The sequence below is a fragment of the Colius striatus genome, chromosome 1 (genome assembly GCF_028858725.1).
Source record: "Colius striatus isolate bColStr4 chromosome 1, bColStr4.1.hap1, whole genome shotgun sequence".
Taxonomy (NCBI): Eukaryota; Metazoa; Chordata; class Aves; order Coliiformes; family Coliidae; genus Colius; species Colius striatus.
In genome coordinates this window covers 14,215,748-14,233,001 of record NC_084759.1, presented here as the reverse complement: position 1 = coordinate 14,233,001, position 17,254 = coordinate 14,215,748, and the positions used below count along the sequence as shown (strand labels likewise).

Below are 17,254 nucleotides of genomic sequence, written 5' to 3'. Positions count from 1 at the left end.
ATTTATTTGTTCTTAATCTAAAACAGAAAACTACAGTCTTTCAACCTGCCCAAAGGTGCACTGATTTCAAGAAATGTTAATTAAACATATGTTATTGCTTGTATGGGAAGGATACAGCTAAGAAGTCTAGCAATAAATTCAGTAAATATGCACAGATAACATTGAAATTAAAAATACAAAGAGTGGGAATTCTTTCACCTTAATGATCTGTTCAAATGCTAGAGCAGATTGTAACATCATTGGCTTCTGACTCTCAATCATTTGTTGATCAATTGAATTATAAAAATGTGCCACCTGTAAAATGGAGAGATTAAATATACAAGAACAGATAAAAACATTTATATGCTAAAAAATGTACTGCAGGATACTTCTGAAAGTATCATCCAATCAATACCATTAAGAAATTGAAATTAACTATATCAGTAAAATGTTTACAAAAATAAAACACTCATGCAATGCTAATGTGAACCTATCTTCTTCTAGTGATGAATTGTAATAGCAAAAAAGACTGCTACTTACACATCTGAGGTGATTATACTTCACCTTAAGTGAAATAGGTTCAGTCTTCAGAACTGTCAATGATATAAACCAGGATACGACATAAGACCTGAAAGCCATCTATTTACTTCCAGATTGGCAGCTGGAGTAAAAAGGATACCCTACTACTCAGTTTATCTGCCCACACATGGATATCTAGTGCTTTTTAAGATGACTAAGGTTTCCACTTGGACACCTGTCAGTGATCCAGATGCATGGGTATCTTGTAGGTCTTGTGTCACCTTTGCCTCAGCTATGCGGGAATCCCAGGTACCAACGGCACCTGACATGAAATGAGATTGAGCCTATGTATCACAGAATTTTTACTAATATATACATATTCATTCTTGCATCTTACAGTAACAGAAGAAAATCTGAAATGGTCTTTCTAAGTCAAATAAAAACTTATGTGGTATTGATTACAATCAAAGAACAAACCCCTCAAAAAAACATATTTCCCTTAAAATACTTATATTTTCAGTTGAAAATTGATGAGGACAAGCTGGCCTTTTTTATGACATTTTCCTCCAGTTATAACAATTAGAAACTGTGACTAAAGCCAGGAGATCAATAAATTACTTGTGGGGTTTTTTTGTATATTCATACAGTAACTTCACATGGCTTTACTGTGTTTCTTTGCAAATAGACACATTGTGAAACTGTAAGGCTTTTCTTTATATTTGTTTTCTTTTAATGACTCAGCTTATTTGTTCAAGAAACAAGCCACTCTCATACAGACAAATACAGCAAAAAGCTTAACCACACAGTCTGAAAACATAATAGTCTAGAAAAGTTCTACTACTGAAGATGGGAATTAGAACAGGAAGTTATTACAGCATTTATTCTAATACCTGTTTGAGGATGATGGCCTGCTTACAGAACTTCTGTGCAGTGTTTGCAACATGCTGTATTTTAGCTGGTATAGCAAAACCAAGGGCTGACAGTTGACGTACTTCTCTTAGGAGAGTCACTAAACGATCTGAATAAAGTACATTTAATGTTCCAAGCACGTGATCCAACTCCATTACAGGACTATTAGCTTGGAGGCTAAACCAAAATCAAATTAAACATATTATTGAATATAATTTGATATTGATCTTTTCTTAGGTGCATTTTGTAATAATGTAATGAACGATTCTAAAAAGCTTCATGTCATTCTATTACCTTTTTCTATATTGATTAACATTTTAATTTACTCATAAATTATTCCATTACCTTTCTCTTAATTCAAATCCAGTGAAGACAAGAAGAAATTAACAATGTCTATCAATAGTAGGCATTGGTACTAGCTTGTTACAATAGTTAACATACAACTCACAGACAGATAGTATTTCTCAAATACACTGGATCCATTGTATTCTTTCAAGCAGACACTTTACAGGCCTCAGATTTCAGCATTTCAAAAGGGAAGAAATTCCCTGAGGGAATTGATCCAAGAATCAGGATTTGGATCAGTGGAACTTTTTGATGTATATAATCAGATGCCAATGAGAACATAAGACTATCTTTACATTTTATTCTTTTTTTTTTCTTGTGTAGTAATGCTTCTACTACCATCCTTCTGGGCTCCTTTCATAAGAACTTCAGCTTTACTAATTTTTTCCACTTTTTTCCTCATCTTTTTCTATTTCCCATACCCATGCACTCCTCTTTGTAATGAATTATAGAATCAGAATCATTACAGTTGGAAAAGACCTTTAAGATCATTGAGTCCAACCACTAACCTCACACTGCCAAACCCACCACTAAACCATGTCCCTCAGCACCTCATCTATGCATCTTTTAAATATCTCTAGGGATGGTGACTCCACAACACAGCAACCTCCCTGAGCAGCCCACTCCAATGCTTAATAACCCTCTTGGTGAAAAAGTTCTTCCTAATATCCAATCTAAACCTTCATAGGCACACCTTGAGCCCATAAGCTACTTCTTTTCCTTTTAATTAATCTCTTCAAATCTTTTAAAATCTTATAATAAAAAAAAACAAACCAGTACTAATAAATTAGATTGCTGTTATATACTGGAGTGTTGATCTGTTAATCTGTTATATTTGAGTGTTTTCCATAAAATTAAAGTTTATACCTAAGCATCAACTCCTGGATCCCCTGAAACTGCAGACAAACTCTTTTTTCAAAGAAAGTTTGCAACACTCAGAGGTGCAGACATCCATTCAAAAACATTCTACAATCCTATAAAGTAATTTCATTATATTGAGCAATGCAATTCATGAGGTTTAAATTGATTTTTTTTTACCCTTTTTTTCGTCTTCTCTATTCAGACTGCAGAATTTCTTGTGAATAACAATTCATTTGTGATTCTCTATGTGCCATCTGTATATCACAGATATACTCTAATCTCATCTGGTTTCTAGATATTATCACTATGTGGATTACAATGGACAACAAGCAGTAACAACAAGCAAACCAAAGATGTCTTCCATTTCAGGTGCCAATAGAAACTGCAAGTTTAGTTATTAAGACCACTCTGGTACACTTGATCTTATCAACCAAGCCTGTTGGGATGATGCAATAGACTCTTTCATTTTGTTTCTCCACTCTTTCTCAATTCTGTTAAATTTGTTATTCCCTTTTCAAGTTGTATTGAGTTACACTACACTATAAATTTCAGCATTAACAGTGTTCAAATAAGAATGTATTTACCAAAGTCCTGACTTGGGATTTGATAATTCTGACTGGATATTCCTAGACCAATCATCAAATTGTTCTTGTTCATATACTTTTAACTGTTCCAGAAATGAATCTGCACTTTGATGAAAAGTTTGAAATCCAGACAAGTCAGACAGAAGGGCCTCTGCCAGCCTGATGGCATCATCCACCTTAAACACAATCACAAGGAAAATAAGCTTAACTTCCAGTATTTAACCACAAAACAAAAAAAATCACAATAAAAGTCAGTAACAAAATATCCAAGTGGGATTCAAACACAGATTCGGGAAAAAAAAGTGAATGCTGAATTGCATCTCAGATGTTCCAATTCCCATCACAGTAAACTGGGTCTGAATAAGTTGTCCACCACAGGTATCTACATACTATTAAGGTAACCCTGAGTATTGCACGCAGTCTTTAGTTAATCGTCCATAAAGTTGCATATAAATGTATATCCCACACATCCTTTGTTGTATCTGTAAGATCCATGCCAATACTCAAAGGGATTTCAAAACTTTCACATCAAAATGTGGACAAATTAATCTAAACTCTAGTCAACATAATCAGTGAAGACCAAGCACAATTAAAACCACACCACTGACATATATCAGCTGAACTGCTCTCCAAGTCTTTAGCAGACCAAGCAGAAGAAATAATAGGGGACAATAGCAACTCGGGTTTCACAAAGTAGGACACGTAATAGAGTAAGACCTTTAAGACCTCCAGCTTTGTCAGTCAGTTGAAACGGGCCCTTGAAGTTTCCGCAAATCACAAGTGAATGCCAAATAATTGGGCTAACAGTTATTCTGGGATAATTAAGTTCTAGTCTCATTCAAATCTGTAGTTACTGCAAATGGCACTTACATTCAAAACAAAAAAAAAAAACCCCAACATTTTGCTTTTAACTAGTCAATACTTTCCAAAAAAAGTTCAAGAGTTTCCAACTCAAGTGTAAATACAATATAAGGAAAATAATGTAAAACAGAGTTTAATATATTTTACACTTGTCTGTTGCAAGAGAATACACTATCATTTGACATTTACTACAGTCTCTATAATAAATTCCTTGGCAAGCACTAACGTAGAAAGTACTAACAAGAAATTCTTTTGATTTCAAGGGGACACCACACAGATTAGTAAGAACAAGTGAGAATTAGGATGTGAGAATCTGGCTATGGATAAATCTTAAACACAATTTAAATACACAAATCGGAACGTAAAAATTAACAAAAATATTTCCTCTCAGAATTTTGGTCTTTTTTATTGCCAGGCAGTTCAGTGTATTAGGAAAAGCCTGTCTTCCTGGCCACATAATGAAATTCAACTTAGCAAGCAGCACCACTGATAAGGAATCTTGATTATACAACTCACAAAATCCACATTTTTTGTGTGGGAAATTCCCCACATAAATCTCAAATGCCATGTTTTACATTCTATGATAATACTATGTAATAGAACCTGTTACCTTCAGCTCCAGCTGCTGTACCCACACAATATTATTGACAACTTCAGAAAGGTTTTTGCCTGACAAGGGTCCAGAAACATCACCAGGAACACCATGGCATCGAGTTTCAAAGTCTGTCTGACAGTCTAAAACAAGCAAAAAAATAACGTTAGAACAGAAACCTAACTGAATAAGCTTAAAATCATTATTGTAATTATAAAAATACACTAGGGATACCGATATATTTCTAAAAGTTAATAGGAGGTCCTGCTCTGACAGGGGAGTTGGACTAGATGATCATTCAAGGTCCATTCCAACCCTTAAGATTTTGTGATTCGGTGTAACAAAGAATTCCAGTATTTACCAAAAAAAAGTAATTAAATACTTTTAAATACATTTTTACCTTTGACATAATCTTGAAGTCTTGCTAGCAATGTTTCCCTTTCAAAAAGCAATTCTTTGCTTATATTTGGATGCTTTATCAGTTCCTTATATTTCTGAAATGTTTGAAGAATCTGGAATATGAAGTTTTAAAAAGTTATCTCTTTCTCCTGAAAAAAAAATCAACATATTCTGACACTACTCATTGGTGGTGTTCATAAGCAATGTCTTTGGCTCTAAGTACTTATTCCTGTGCTCTAAACTGACTGCTTAAGAATTCAGTAGCTTTACCTTTAGGAAAGTTTTCAGCCAACAAAAATACACATACCTGCTGAGGACTGTCCTGAATTTCTGAAATAAATTTCTTCAATTTGCTTGCCACTTTTTGTTCTGCTGGTGCAATAATTCTTTCATACTGAGAGACTGCTGCTTTCCATAATGGCTAGAAATCAGTTCATATGTTAGTTTAGGACTATCCATATACGTAATTAAAAGTCACAGAAGGAATGAGACTACATTAAAAAAAAAAGCACTATACCTCAGTGTAAGGATTATAGTGTACAGGATTTAGGCCAGCAAAGGGTTCAAACACTTGGGCGAGATGTAAAGTATGTTGTTCTCCAGCTGGCAAAAAGAATCTAAGTTTTTCATGCAGTGTTCTAACAGTTAGCACCTAGAATGGGAAAAAAATATATATATCCAAAAGATTTTTACATAAAGAATATATAAAATATTTTTACGTGAGGAAAGGCTGTCCAGGGAGGGTGTGGAGTCTCCTTCTCCAGAGGTTTTCAAAACCCACGTAGACACATTCCTGTGTGACCTGATCTAGGTGGACCTTTCTTTGGCAGGGGTGTTGGACAAGACGATCTCTAAAGGTCCCTTCCAACCCCCACCATTCTATGATTCTATGAAAACTTACATTCAGAAGCAAAGAGCACAAGCACAACACTCCATTCCCCTATCCCGCTCCTTTTTACATGAAAGTTTGAAAGGCTTAGGAAAACATGGATTTGGAAACAACATCTGATTCTGAAAATACTATGAAAGTATTTTAATTCCTCCTTTAACTTAAAAATAAAACTGTCAATTCTGTGTCTAATGAAATAAAACGTGTATAATTAAAATTTCTACCTCATCAAGACGTTTGCCAAGTTTGGCTAATGATTCAGGGACGTATTTCTCATTTTTCCACGGATGTAGAGTATAACGTTGCCACAGTTGTCCAGTTAGGTACTCACAAGCTGACACCCACTGCTCACAAATCAAGATGCCAGCCTTCAGATTTTCTTTAACGCTGTGAAAAACATCTTCCCACAAATTCAAAGCTGCTAATTTCTTCTGAACATACCTACCTAGTGACCCGCCTAGAACACAAAAATGTATACAAAACCAATGTTTGTTTAAAATAATTCTTTTGAATGCTACACCATGTTCCAATCATGTTTTTAAAAAACTAAACATTAACAACTTGATTTCAAACTACACAAATGTCACAATAACTGATTACTTTGTTTCAGATACAATAAATCTCTTAAATACTTCAAGGTTAACAGAGGGTGGTCCAATGTGAGAAGCTGACAGATTTGGATTCTGGAATCCACACATAAGTATCTCTCTTTATGAGTTCTAATGGCAGTAGCTGCCTGTCCCCAGTAATCCTTCCTCTCATGCACACACACATCTGGCGGCAACAAACTCAGTCTTAAACCTGTCCCACAGTGTGGGACTTTTTCTGAGACGAAACTTATGTGCACATCCTGTTCTCACCCCCAGACTACCAAATCAACCTTCAAAAGGGGTTTATGTGAGCAAAGTTTCTCCTTTGAGAGAACAACAGGGAGTTAAATGGAAGCAAGACAAATCCAGTCCATAGGCTGAAAGGTACTCAACTTCATCTTGTTATATCTATCATCTTCCCAAGCATGTGTCAAGGCATCTAAGAGAATTGCCTAAATTATTGGGTACTTTAAGGCAAATAATAATTATAGATCATAATTACAAGAAGAAAGCACCTTAACGCTGAAGGCTATCACTGGTGCCTTTAGGAGAAAGAAGGTCTCTGCTCAAGGATTCATTTTACTTTTTCTCAACTGTTTCTTTAACAAAGACTGCATAATGGTTTACCTATTACATCCAAGAGATTATGCATGCGTGGCTGAGGATAAGGATCGTGTTCTGTTTGTCTCCACACACCATCAACGGTATCTTTGGTAGTCTCCACCAAATCCACAACTTCAAATAATGAGAGACTATCCAAACTGTAATAGTCCTAGAAAAAAAAAATATCCTTAATACGATTACTTTGCAACGACTATCATAGAAATGTTTATACTTTTCTGAAGCTGGCAATTGCTACAGTTTCCTGGGGTTTATTGCTTAACAAAATATGGCACAATCCTCTTGAAAAAACAAGCATTTGTGTAAGTTTATTTATGTGAAGCATGCATTGATATCTGAAGCAATATTCAATCATTTTACAGGTGCCAGAAATGTTGCCTGATAGCATTATCCTCATCTGCATTTTTTGTAATTTCATAAGTGAATTTCTACCTCACAGATCATGGCACGCTGTTGTATTTCTACAGTAGCTCTTAGTATTCTGTGGCCAAATTGCCCTGCACCATTCATTGTTACTAGAAACTACATGAACATAATTTAAAGTAAAATTTTGCCCAAGAGAAAATAACTACACAATTATATATTCCCAGTTTGAAAAGAGGGTACATACTGATGTAAGTTTCATAAGAATTTTTTTACTAAATCTATAAATACATCACTGATGATACAAAAGAAAACATACTTTAGCAATGTCCTCAAATAAGTCTTTAAAATGAGAAGCTCTCTCTTTACTGCACCATTTACTCCCATGATGAGCACATTCTGTCCAGAACTGAAATTCATCTGCTGGTGTAAGTATAGCTGTAAATAATATCAGAAAATATTTAAATATTAAATACACAAATAGTCACAAAATAATCAGTCAGAATATACCTTCTAAAGCAAATTTTTACTACATGGTTATGCGATTTCGACTCTGACTAGATGGAGTATCAAGTTCATACCAAGAGACCAGAGTTGATCACACCAATTCAAAACTATTCATCACAATGCTATATTTTACACTTTGCAGTCACTAGGGTAATGAAGACTGAAAACTCAACCTGTAAATACTTTACTCAGTTTTATGAGGGCAAGGGAGCCCTGGCACAGGCTGCCCAGGGAGGGTGTGGAGTCTGGTGGTTTTCAAAACGCACCTGGACAGGTTTCTGTGTGACGTGATCAAGGTGGACCTGCTTTAGCAGGGGTTTGACTGGATGATCTCTGGAGGTCACTTCCAATCCCTACCATTCTGTAATACCCCTAATCTAAAATTAAGTATAAAAGAGTAACTACAAAACAAACCTTGCACATCATCTTCACTGAATTTAGTTCCAATGTATTTAGAATCTGATCTTCTGAGAACAGAACTCAAGCCAGCTTCGAGCTCACTTAGAAGTTTCTGGAGTTTAGGATCAAATGTTTCACTCCATCTCTCATCCTGCAATGAAAATTTCAAAAACTGTGAATCGCATGACAGAACCATTACTATTTTCCTCCCATTATTTTTTTTTTACAAAAGCATTCAGATTAATTTTAGTAACCAGCCATGTGATGAGACAATGTAATAATTCATTTTTTCACTTAACAACTCAGAATAATACTGTAAAATATTTTTATCACAAAATCAAAAGTCAGGGTTTGTATTTACAAAGGCACCCTAAAAATGTGTTAAAAAATCTTCATAATTAATTGTCTTAGGTTTAATGCAATTGGAATCTACTTCTATAGTAGCATCTGGAAATTCAGAGAATCAAATACTGAGTTAGTGTGTTTTTCTAAAATTATTTTACTAACATTATGACATACAAGAAACTAAAAATATTTAAATGCTGAAATTCTGTTTGTTCAACTTCTGGTCAACATTTTTGACAAAAAATCCACAAAGGATATATGTCCTGTAATTGAACAGAAAGAAAAGTCTCAGAACATTTTAAAAAAGCAAAACTATGAAAAATGCAGCTGTACAAATTAATCTAGAGCCTAGCACATCTATCTGCCACATATTACAGAATCATAGTTTGCATGATACAGACCTATACATTTCATTTAAAATACAAGAATATCAAAAACAAGAAAAGGATAAAAGACCAGATTTGCTGGTGGAAAGGAAGTAAGGAGCTGTTATCTCCATTAACTACCACTGCTCAGCATATTCCATTTTTCTAGTCAGGCATACGTATGATCAGAATCCTCCTCTCATCCTTACTGATAAGAGGTGAAGTACCTTCTCTAACTTATAAATTAGATCTATCACCCCATGGAATTCCAATGTTCCAATATAGATCTACAGAACCTTTACATTGGTATCTTGCTCACCTTCAGTAACACTGGTGCAAAAACTTGTCGTACAGCTTGATAAAGGGTGTTAATTGGTGAATCTAGCATAGATGACACCAGAATATTACTATGAAGATTATCTTCTGTAATTACATCAGGTCGCAGCTTAAAGAACACCAAAACATTATTCTTTGAATGAGTAGCTTCAATCTGAAATAATCAAGAAGACAGGATTTGTTTAGAAAACTGTTAGTGACTGCATACTATACTAAATTACGTACAGCATTTAGAGAAGTTGTTTAAATCAAAGTATAAAATACCATATTACTGCCCGTGACCTCTGCTAACATTCTGGTACTATCTGATTTGCAGAGAAAATGAAAACTTTTATTATGAGTTCATCGGAACCTGAATTCCAACACCATGGTGCCTTCTTTCGTTATAAAACATTTATAAATACCACCATTATTTACACCATTCTGAAAATTCTACTTGGCACTTTCTCAGGAGAAACCAGAAACTCCATCTTACCTAAAGAAAACTAAGCATGAAGACTATCTTTTTCATTGAATTTTGATGCTACTTAACTGTGGGACTATTTTTTCTAAATATTCAGTATTGTTCTCATGAATCTGTAAATACATAACACTATTGCAGATCATAGATTTCTCAAGGACAGAGAAAGGCATGCTCCTTCATCAGTAAAATCACGAGTTATAACATGACTCTTGCTCCCTTCATAGTCCAACTTATGAGTAAAGTTACCAAAACTATCATAAAATCAATTATTCAAACTGTAGTTGAGGAGAATTCGTGAAACAAGGCAACATCATTAAACATTTGATTAGACAACAGCAAAAAAATACACTAGCTGTAATCCCAAATTCCGTGCCATCGTAAATATCTGCAAACTTATGTTCTGTTAAAAGGAACAGAGGGCTAGTAAGAACAGCTTTCTGTTTTACCCAATAGTATTGGTTTTACTTTCTTATCAAGCCTTTAGCTCTGCACCTTCAGACATTATTTCACTGGTATACATTATAGTCCCAATATGCATCTGATCTTCCACAGCTGCTGACTGTGGCTTTGTATATTAGACATTGTCGCAGCAGCACATCCCAAAATCTGGTACACATCATGACACGGACATAACAAACATCATTTCCCAGGTCTCACAGCAGAGTGATGGGATGCACATCAAGACCCCTACTTTGCCTGTATACTCCATGTTGCAGGCACCACATCATGCCCTGATTACACGGTGACATTCACTGCACATCGCGCCCCACAGTACTGCTCAGCTGAATCACTCACTGAACACAGAGTAGGACATTTCACACAACAAATCTCAGATTTACTCACAGCTGGAAACACCCATCTGCAAAATACATGACTTGGACAAATATTCACCTTAATACTTGTCAAATACCGTCTAATGTGCCACATACTGGGCCATGTTTGCCACATGGATGTTGGTAATCCACCCTTCACTCATCCACATGCACCCTTACTCAGGAACAATACACACATCAGACTTCAGCTAGCATTTGCAACAAGACAACGAGCCATTCTCCAGCCTGCATTACTGTTGTTGTTGTGAAGGCAATAATCACTCAAAGACGTAGAGGGTCTAAGTAATGCACGTGCAGAGACGTACAGGGGCAACACAGTACAACCACCAGAGTTGACTCGAAGCCACCCTTCCTTTGCTAGCTACCTCCTTATATGCTGCTTCTGCCCATGAGATCACCCAGGGCCCAATTGATTAACTTGCAGCACCTGTTTCTGAAGTAGCATGCCAGCTGCATTAACTTATCCCTACCATCTTTATTCAAGCTGGCTGGTCCAAGCTACGTCTGTGCCTACAATTCCCCCCTTTTTCTTTTTTGAACCAGCCAGCCTTTAGCAACACATTTCAGAATTAAAGGTACATGAAGAAAACATAAATATTTTTACCCATGGCCATGAGTTTACAACAAAAGGTCAATAACAGCTACATCGCTGAACAATACAGAAATCCATAAAGTCAAAATAAACAATCTGATATGTGTTGGTAGGAGGGACGCACACTGGCAGGAAGGGATGAGGTCTTGGTAGCTCCACTGATATTTCTTTTTCCTGATGTAGTTCTGGACTTTTCTTCAGATCCTTTAGCATGCTGATCTGTGAGCATTATCAATAAGATGGAAGTATCTCTTCATCTGTTGGTCATCTTAAGTTCTTTAATTCTTTTATAGCTGAAGGAATTTACAGCAGCCTAAGTGGTGCCACAGTTGCGAGGGTTTACATTTTAATAGAGTGATGGATTGAGGGTGGATCACTTGGTTCTTTCCTCAAGATTGTTTTTTCCATTGGTCTTACAGTTAAGTCCTTTCTGTTGATGTGGCTTGATCCATTTTGCCGGAATCCATCGGGGACCTTGATCTGTAATGACACAAGCATAGCCTCTTCCCCACGTTAACAGATCTGCAGGTCCTTGCCACTCTCCAGTAGTGGGATTCTTATACCAAACTTTAGGTTTGTCAGTAAAATCCAAATCCCGACTCATTTGGGCAAAGTGTGTTAATGCCGGTGGTTCATTCCGGTTTGCCACAATTCTGAGATGATTCATTGTATAAAGGGCTTTCATTAGTCTGTCTTGAGGACTCACCCCCTCTTCCCCCGTTTTTTGTTTTTCTAGAAGGCCTTTTAAGGTTTGATGTGTCCGTTCAATAATGGCTTGACCGGTGGAATTTCCTGGGATACCAGTAGTATGTTTAACACCCCATAAGTTTAGAAACTTACGTGTTTTACTGGCTATGTATCCCGAGCCATTATCAGTTTTTATCTCTCTTGGAACACCAAGGACAGCAAAGCAACTCCTCCAATGTCTTATGACGTCTCGAGAACTGTCACTGGTTAAGGCTGTGGCCCAAACCATGGCTGAATAAGTATCAATAGTAACATGTATACGTTTAAATCGCCCAAAAGGAGCATAGACAGTGATATCTGATTGCCATATACCTAATGGTGCCAGACCCCTGGGATTGACTCCTACTCCTAGGCCGATCTGATTCTGGCATGCAGGGCACGTGGAAACAATACCCTGAGCGTCCGATATAGTCAGGTCAAACTGCTTCGCCAGCATTTTCGCACTTTGATGAAAAAAATCGTGCGATCTTCGGGCTTGAGAAAATTTGTCAATTATTGGCCCCGTAGGTATCAATAAAGGAGCTGCCACTATCCTGTCAACAATTTCATTGCCAACTGATAGGCCATCTTTTAAGCCCGAATGGCTTCGAATATGTCCAATATAATAAGCAGTTTGCCGTTCATTTATCTGATGCCAGAGTCGCAGAAATAAGTTATACAGATTCTGATTAGAGATTTCTTTCAACAGCGCTCTCTCTAATCGAGTGACAGCATCGACCACATAGAGGGAATCGGAGATGATGTTTAATGGGACGTCTGACCATTTCTCAAAAGTTTTAACTACAGCCATCAGTTCCAGCAGTTGAACTGAACTGCCTGGGGAGTGGACAGTTAGATTTTGCCATTTTCCATTTTCCCACCAAACCACTCCTGCTTTGGCTTGGATCTTACTGGCGTCGGTAAAAACAGTCAGGCCTTTAACGGGTACTGCTGATCTCAACGGCCGGTCTTCCATTTGAAATTTAACAGAGAACAATTTATGGGCCGGATAATGATTATTTATAGTTCCTGGATATGACAATAAGGCCCACTGTAATTCATCAGATTGTTGCAGTGCCCAGTTCAAGAACTCATCTGTGAGAGGAACGAAAATGATGTCTGCCTCAATCCCTGCTATTTCCAGCAGACGTTTCCTGGCCTTAACTATTATTTTTGCAATTGCCTCAAGCCTTGTGGTAATTGTTTTTTGTAAATTATATGGCAAAAATATCCACTCCAAGATCCTCAATGGGTCTTTCGCTACTGAATCCCATTGCATCAAGATTGCCATTACATGCTGGTTTTGACTTATCACAGCAATGTTAATTGACAAGTCAGGATCATATCGGTGACTGTAGTTATTGACTATCTTGCTTCCTATTTTTTCTATTGCTTGGATTTGCTGCCGAGACAGTCTTCGCGCACTATCAGCCTCTACTGAGCCCTTTAACAAAGGCATTAGTGGCGCAAGATCCTCATTTGTGATACCACATATGGTTCGTACCCATTGGATATCACCTATCAGCTTTTGAACGTCTGTTAAGTTAGCAATATCTGTTTTAATTGCCACCTTCTGAGGATAAATGCGCGCATCAGTGATAATATTACCTAAATATTTCCAAGAGGCGTGCATTTGTACCTTCTCTGGCGCGATCACCAACCCGGAGATGCTTAACTGTCGGTTCACTTCTTGTAGAATGAGATGCTGGTCCAGGCCTTTCCCTGCAATCAAGATATCATCCATATAATGGTAAAATAAGACACGAGGGTATTTTTTGCGCAGAGGTGCCAGCGCCCAGGCAACATAAGTTTGACAAATAGTTGGTGAGTTCTTCATTCCCTGAGGTAAAACAGTCCATTGATATCGTTTTGCTGGCTCTTGTTTGTTAATCGATGGTACTGTAAAGGCAAACTTCTCACTGTCATCCTCATGTAAGGGAATTGTGAAAAAGCAGTCCTTTAAGTCAATCACCAACAGGGGCCACTCTTTTGGAAGCATTGCAGGAGAGGGTAATCCTGGCTGTAAAGCACCCATGTCCTGCATCACTGCATTAACAGCTCTTAAATCATGTAACAGCCTCCACTTCCCTGATTTTTTAGGGATAGTAAAAATTGGTGTATTCCATGGACTGGTGGATGGTTTAATATGACCCTTCTCTAGTTGTTCATTTACTAATTCATGAATGTGGGCGAGCTTTTCTTTGCTTAGCGGCCATTGATCAATCCAAACTGGTTTATCTGTTAGCCAGGTTAACTTCAGGATTGGTCGCCCATCAATGGCCGCCATTAAAAATTTTCATTTGACAAACGAAAGCCCATTTGGCTTAAGGCATCTCTACCCAAAAGCCAAACTGAAGTATTCATTACATAGGGCCTAATTTGCACACATCTATTCTCTTCGCCCTGTATACATACCGAAATCAGGTCTGTGCTAATTTTTGTCATCTGTATTCCTCCTACTCCAACAACAGGGGTGTCTAAATTCTCTAAAGGCCAGCTTTTTGGCCAATAGGATAATGGCACAATAGTAACATCTGCTCCCGTATCCAGTAATGTGTTGTACCCAACCATGTGTTCACCATTTGGATGTTGGAATACAACCGTCTGAGTGGGCTTTCCCTGTGAAAGCGGCACCGCCAGTCTTACCTCAGGTACTCCAGTGGATCCAAAACCACCGTCTCGACGCTTACGACTTCCTGCGAAAGGAACTTTAGCTCTGAAAGGAACTAATTGCGCTATTTTAGTTCCTTTAGGTATATGAACTGGTGGCTGCCAAACTTTAACCATTATTCCAATATTTCCTTCATAGTCTGCATCAATTACACCGGGGAGCACAAAAATACCCTGTCGAGAGGCCGATGACCGTCCTAAAAGCAAAGCGCTTAATCCATAGCCAAGGGGTCCATTAACGTTAGAGGAGATAATTGTTACCTCTGTGTTGTGGATGGTTACATCTACTGCTGTTTCCACATCCACTCCTGCGCTTCCTGCAGTGGCTGATCTGAGGCCATCCAGGCAGCTCTTGGTGTTGAAGGGCGTTTTTGTGTCATCGCGCTCGCCCTTTTTGCGCTCGTCAACCCGTTTCCCTTAGGCATTGTATGTCTGGCCACTCGAGAGCGGCACTCAGTGGCTCTATGGCCAAACTTGCCACATCTGTAACAATTACCATGAAATCTGCCATTGGACCCAGATGGCCTGGCGGAGCTGTTTGTCCATACCAATGGTCTGGACCGACATTGATTTTTCACGTGTCCTATTTTTCCACAGTTAAAGCACTTTGGCCTCCGATCTCCTTTGTGGGCTTGAACTAAAGGTTTCAATGCTGTTGCCATTGCCTCAGCTAAATGTGCTGACGATCCTACCCTAGAGCAGGCTTCTATCATGTCGACCAAAGTTGCTGTCCGCGGGAGAGCCTGCAGGATCTTTTTGCAGTCATGATTAGCGTTAGCAACTGCTAAGTGTAATCCTATTTCCGCCTTTACTTCAGCCGACATGTTTGGTATACGATCCAGAGCTGCTCTTAGGCGGTCTAAGAAGGTCATGAAAGGCTCATTAGGTTTTTGAATAATAGTTGTATATGAGGGAACTGGCACCCCCATATCAGGAACAATCTTAAATGCTTGACGTGCCAGTGTCTGTGTTTGCTGCAAGATAGCTTCATGCAGCCGGGCTTGTACCTGAGGATCAGCGAATGCTCCTTTACCCAGCATCATGTCTGCTGTGACGACTCGCCGCGGATCTCCCTGTTGTAAGTCCATGTTTTCCACCACCGTCAGATCAACTCTTTTTTCCCATTCAGACTCCCATAATAATACCTGAGTGGGCTTCAGGAAAGTTTCTGCAAGCTTCCGGCAGTCAAATGGAGTCATTAACCCACTGGCAAAAATATGATCTAGTAATGTCTGAACGTATGGGTTGGACAAGCCATATTGCATTACTGCTTTCTGGCCTTCTCTTACCAATTTCCAATCTAAAGGTGCCCATTGTCGTTTTCTTTGTGCTGTTATTACTGGAAAGGCTTGCGGAATAAATTCGCCTTCGATTACCGCATCACGTATGAGGCCTCTCCATTTCTTAGCCGGATCATAATCATCTGGACGAGGATCTCTGAGTACCTGTGAGGATGAAACTTTAATCTTTGTTTTGGTTAATTCATTAATTCGTTCCAACAGCTGATTAGCTGTTGCTTTTGGTTTTTCTATCAGTTCCTCCAGCTGGGCCAAAGTGTGTTTCATATCTTCTCCATGTTGTATTAACTCTTCCTTTAATAATTGTCTTTGTTGATCTTCACTAGAAGTTGGGGGTGATGATGGCAGAGGAATACACTCAGGGATTGATGAGCTCAGGGGCAACGGCATATCATTTGTAAAACGTACCTTCCGTTCTCTGTTAGGTACTCCTTCAGGTATAGCAGAAGGGTGGGATGGGGCAGGATGGTGAAGGGTGGGTGGGAGGGGAGGAGAAGCAATGTGTGTATTCGGCTCCTGGAACGGTGCTCTAGGGGGTTCTGGGGGAGGTGGGCTCACATCCATGCTCTCCTCTTCCAGAGGTGGAGCCGAGGGTATTACAACATTATCCCCTCCGAAGAATCTCTGAGTATTTTCTTCTAGAGGTGGAGCCGATGGCACTATAAAGTCACCACCTCCAAAGAATCTTTTAGCATCCACTGGGAACGCAGATGGTGCAGCAGCTTCTGCTTTCATGGCAGCAGCGGCAGCACGCTCAGCTTCTAGCTGGTGTATAATGGATGATACCAATTTACACAAGCCAATAGCATTATTCAACATGTCTCCTAGCTTTTCCCAGTGTCCTTTTTCATATACTTCTTGGGGGGAAGCAAAGAGACCTACCTCCTGTCCCCATCTTACAAGCCTTAGCAAAGGCTCTCTTTCATAATTGAATCCTTTTTCCGCAAGGATATGCTGGAGGGTGTCAATAGGACTTTCCTCTTTGCTTAGCATTTTTCCCATTATATCAGTTTGCTCAGATTACTTGCCTTTTCCAGCAGAAATCCAAGTGCTTTTCTGCCGAGGGTTCTTGATCCAACCGATTCAGCGAATCACGTCGGGGTCACCAAATGTTGTTGTTGTGAAGGCAATAATCACTCAAAGACGTAGAGGGTCTAAGTAATGCACGTGCAGAGACGTACAGGGGCAACACAGTACAACCACCAGAG

At 38.5% G+C, this 17,254-nt stretch overlaps 1 protein-coding gene across 2 annotated transcripts in view; it reads right to left on the bottom strand.

Moving 5' to 3' along the window:
- The window catches only part of DYNC2H1 (dynein cytoplasmic 2 heavy chain 1), a 158,126-nt gene that overhangs the window by 140,128 nt on the left and 744 nt on the right, over nt 1-17,254 (bottom strand). For both annotated transcript variants that reach the window (XM_062020393.1, XM_062020394.1), the window contains exons 2-13: nt 9,448-9,618; nt 8,434-8,569; nt 7,832-7,950; nt 7,156-7,300; nt 6,163-6,395; nt 5,567-5,701; nt 5,357-5,470; nt 5,051-5,162; nt 4,669-4,793; nt 3,198-3,373; nt 1,389-1,584; nt 199-294 (exon numbers count right to left, since the gene is read on the bottom strand). In XM_062020393.1, the coding sequence (XP_061876377.1) occupies nt 199-294; nt 1,389-1,584; nt 3,198-3,373; nt 4,669-4,793; nt 5,051-5,162; nt 5,357-5,470; nt 5,567-5,701; nt 6,163-6,395; nt 7,156-7,300; nt 7,832-7,950; nt 8,434-8,569; nt 9,448-9,618 (1,758 nt within the window). The remainder of the gene's footprint in view (nt 1-198; nt 295-1,388; nt 1,585-3,197; nt 3,374-4,668; nt 4,794-5,050; nt 5,163-5,356; nt 5,471-5,566; nt 5,702-6,162; nt 6,396-7,155; nt 7,301-7,831; nt 7,951-8,433; nt 8,570-9,447; nt 9,619-17,254) is intronic.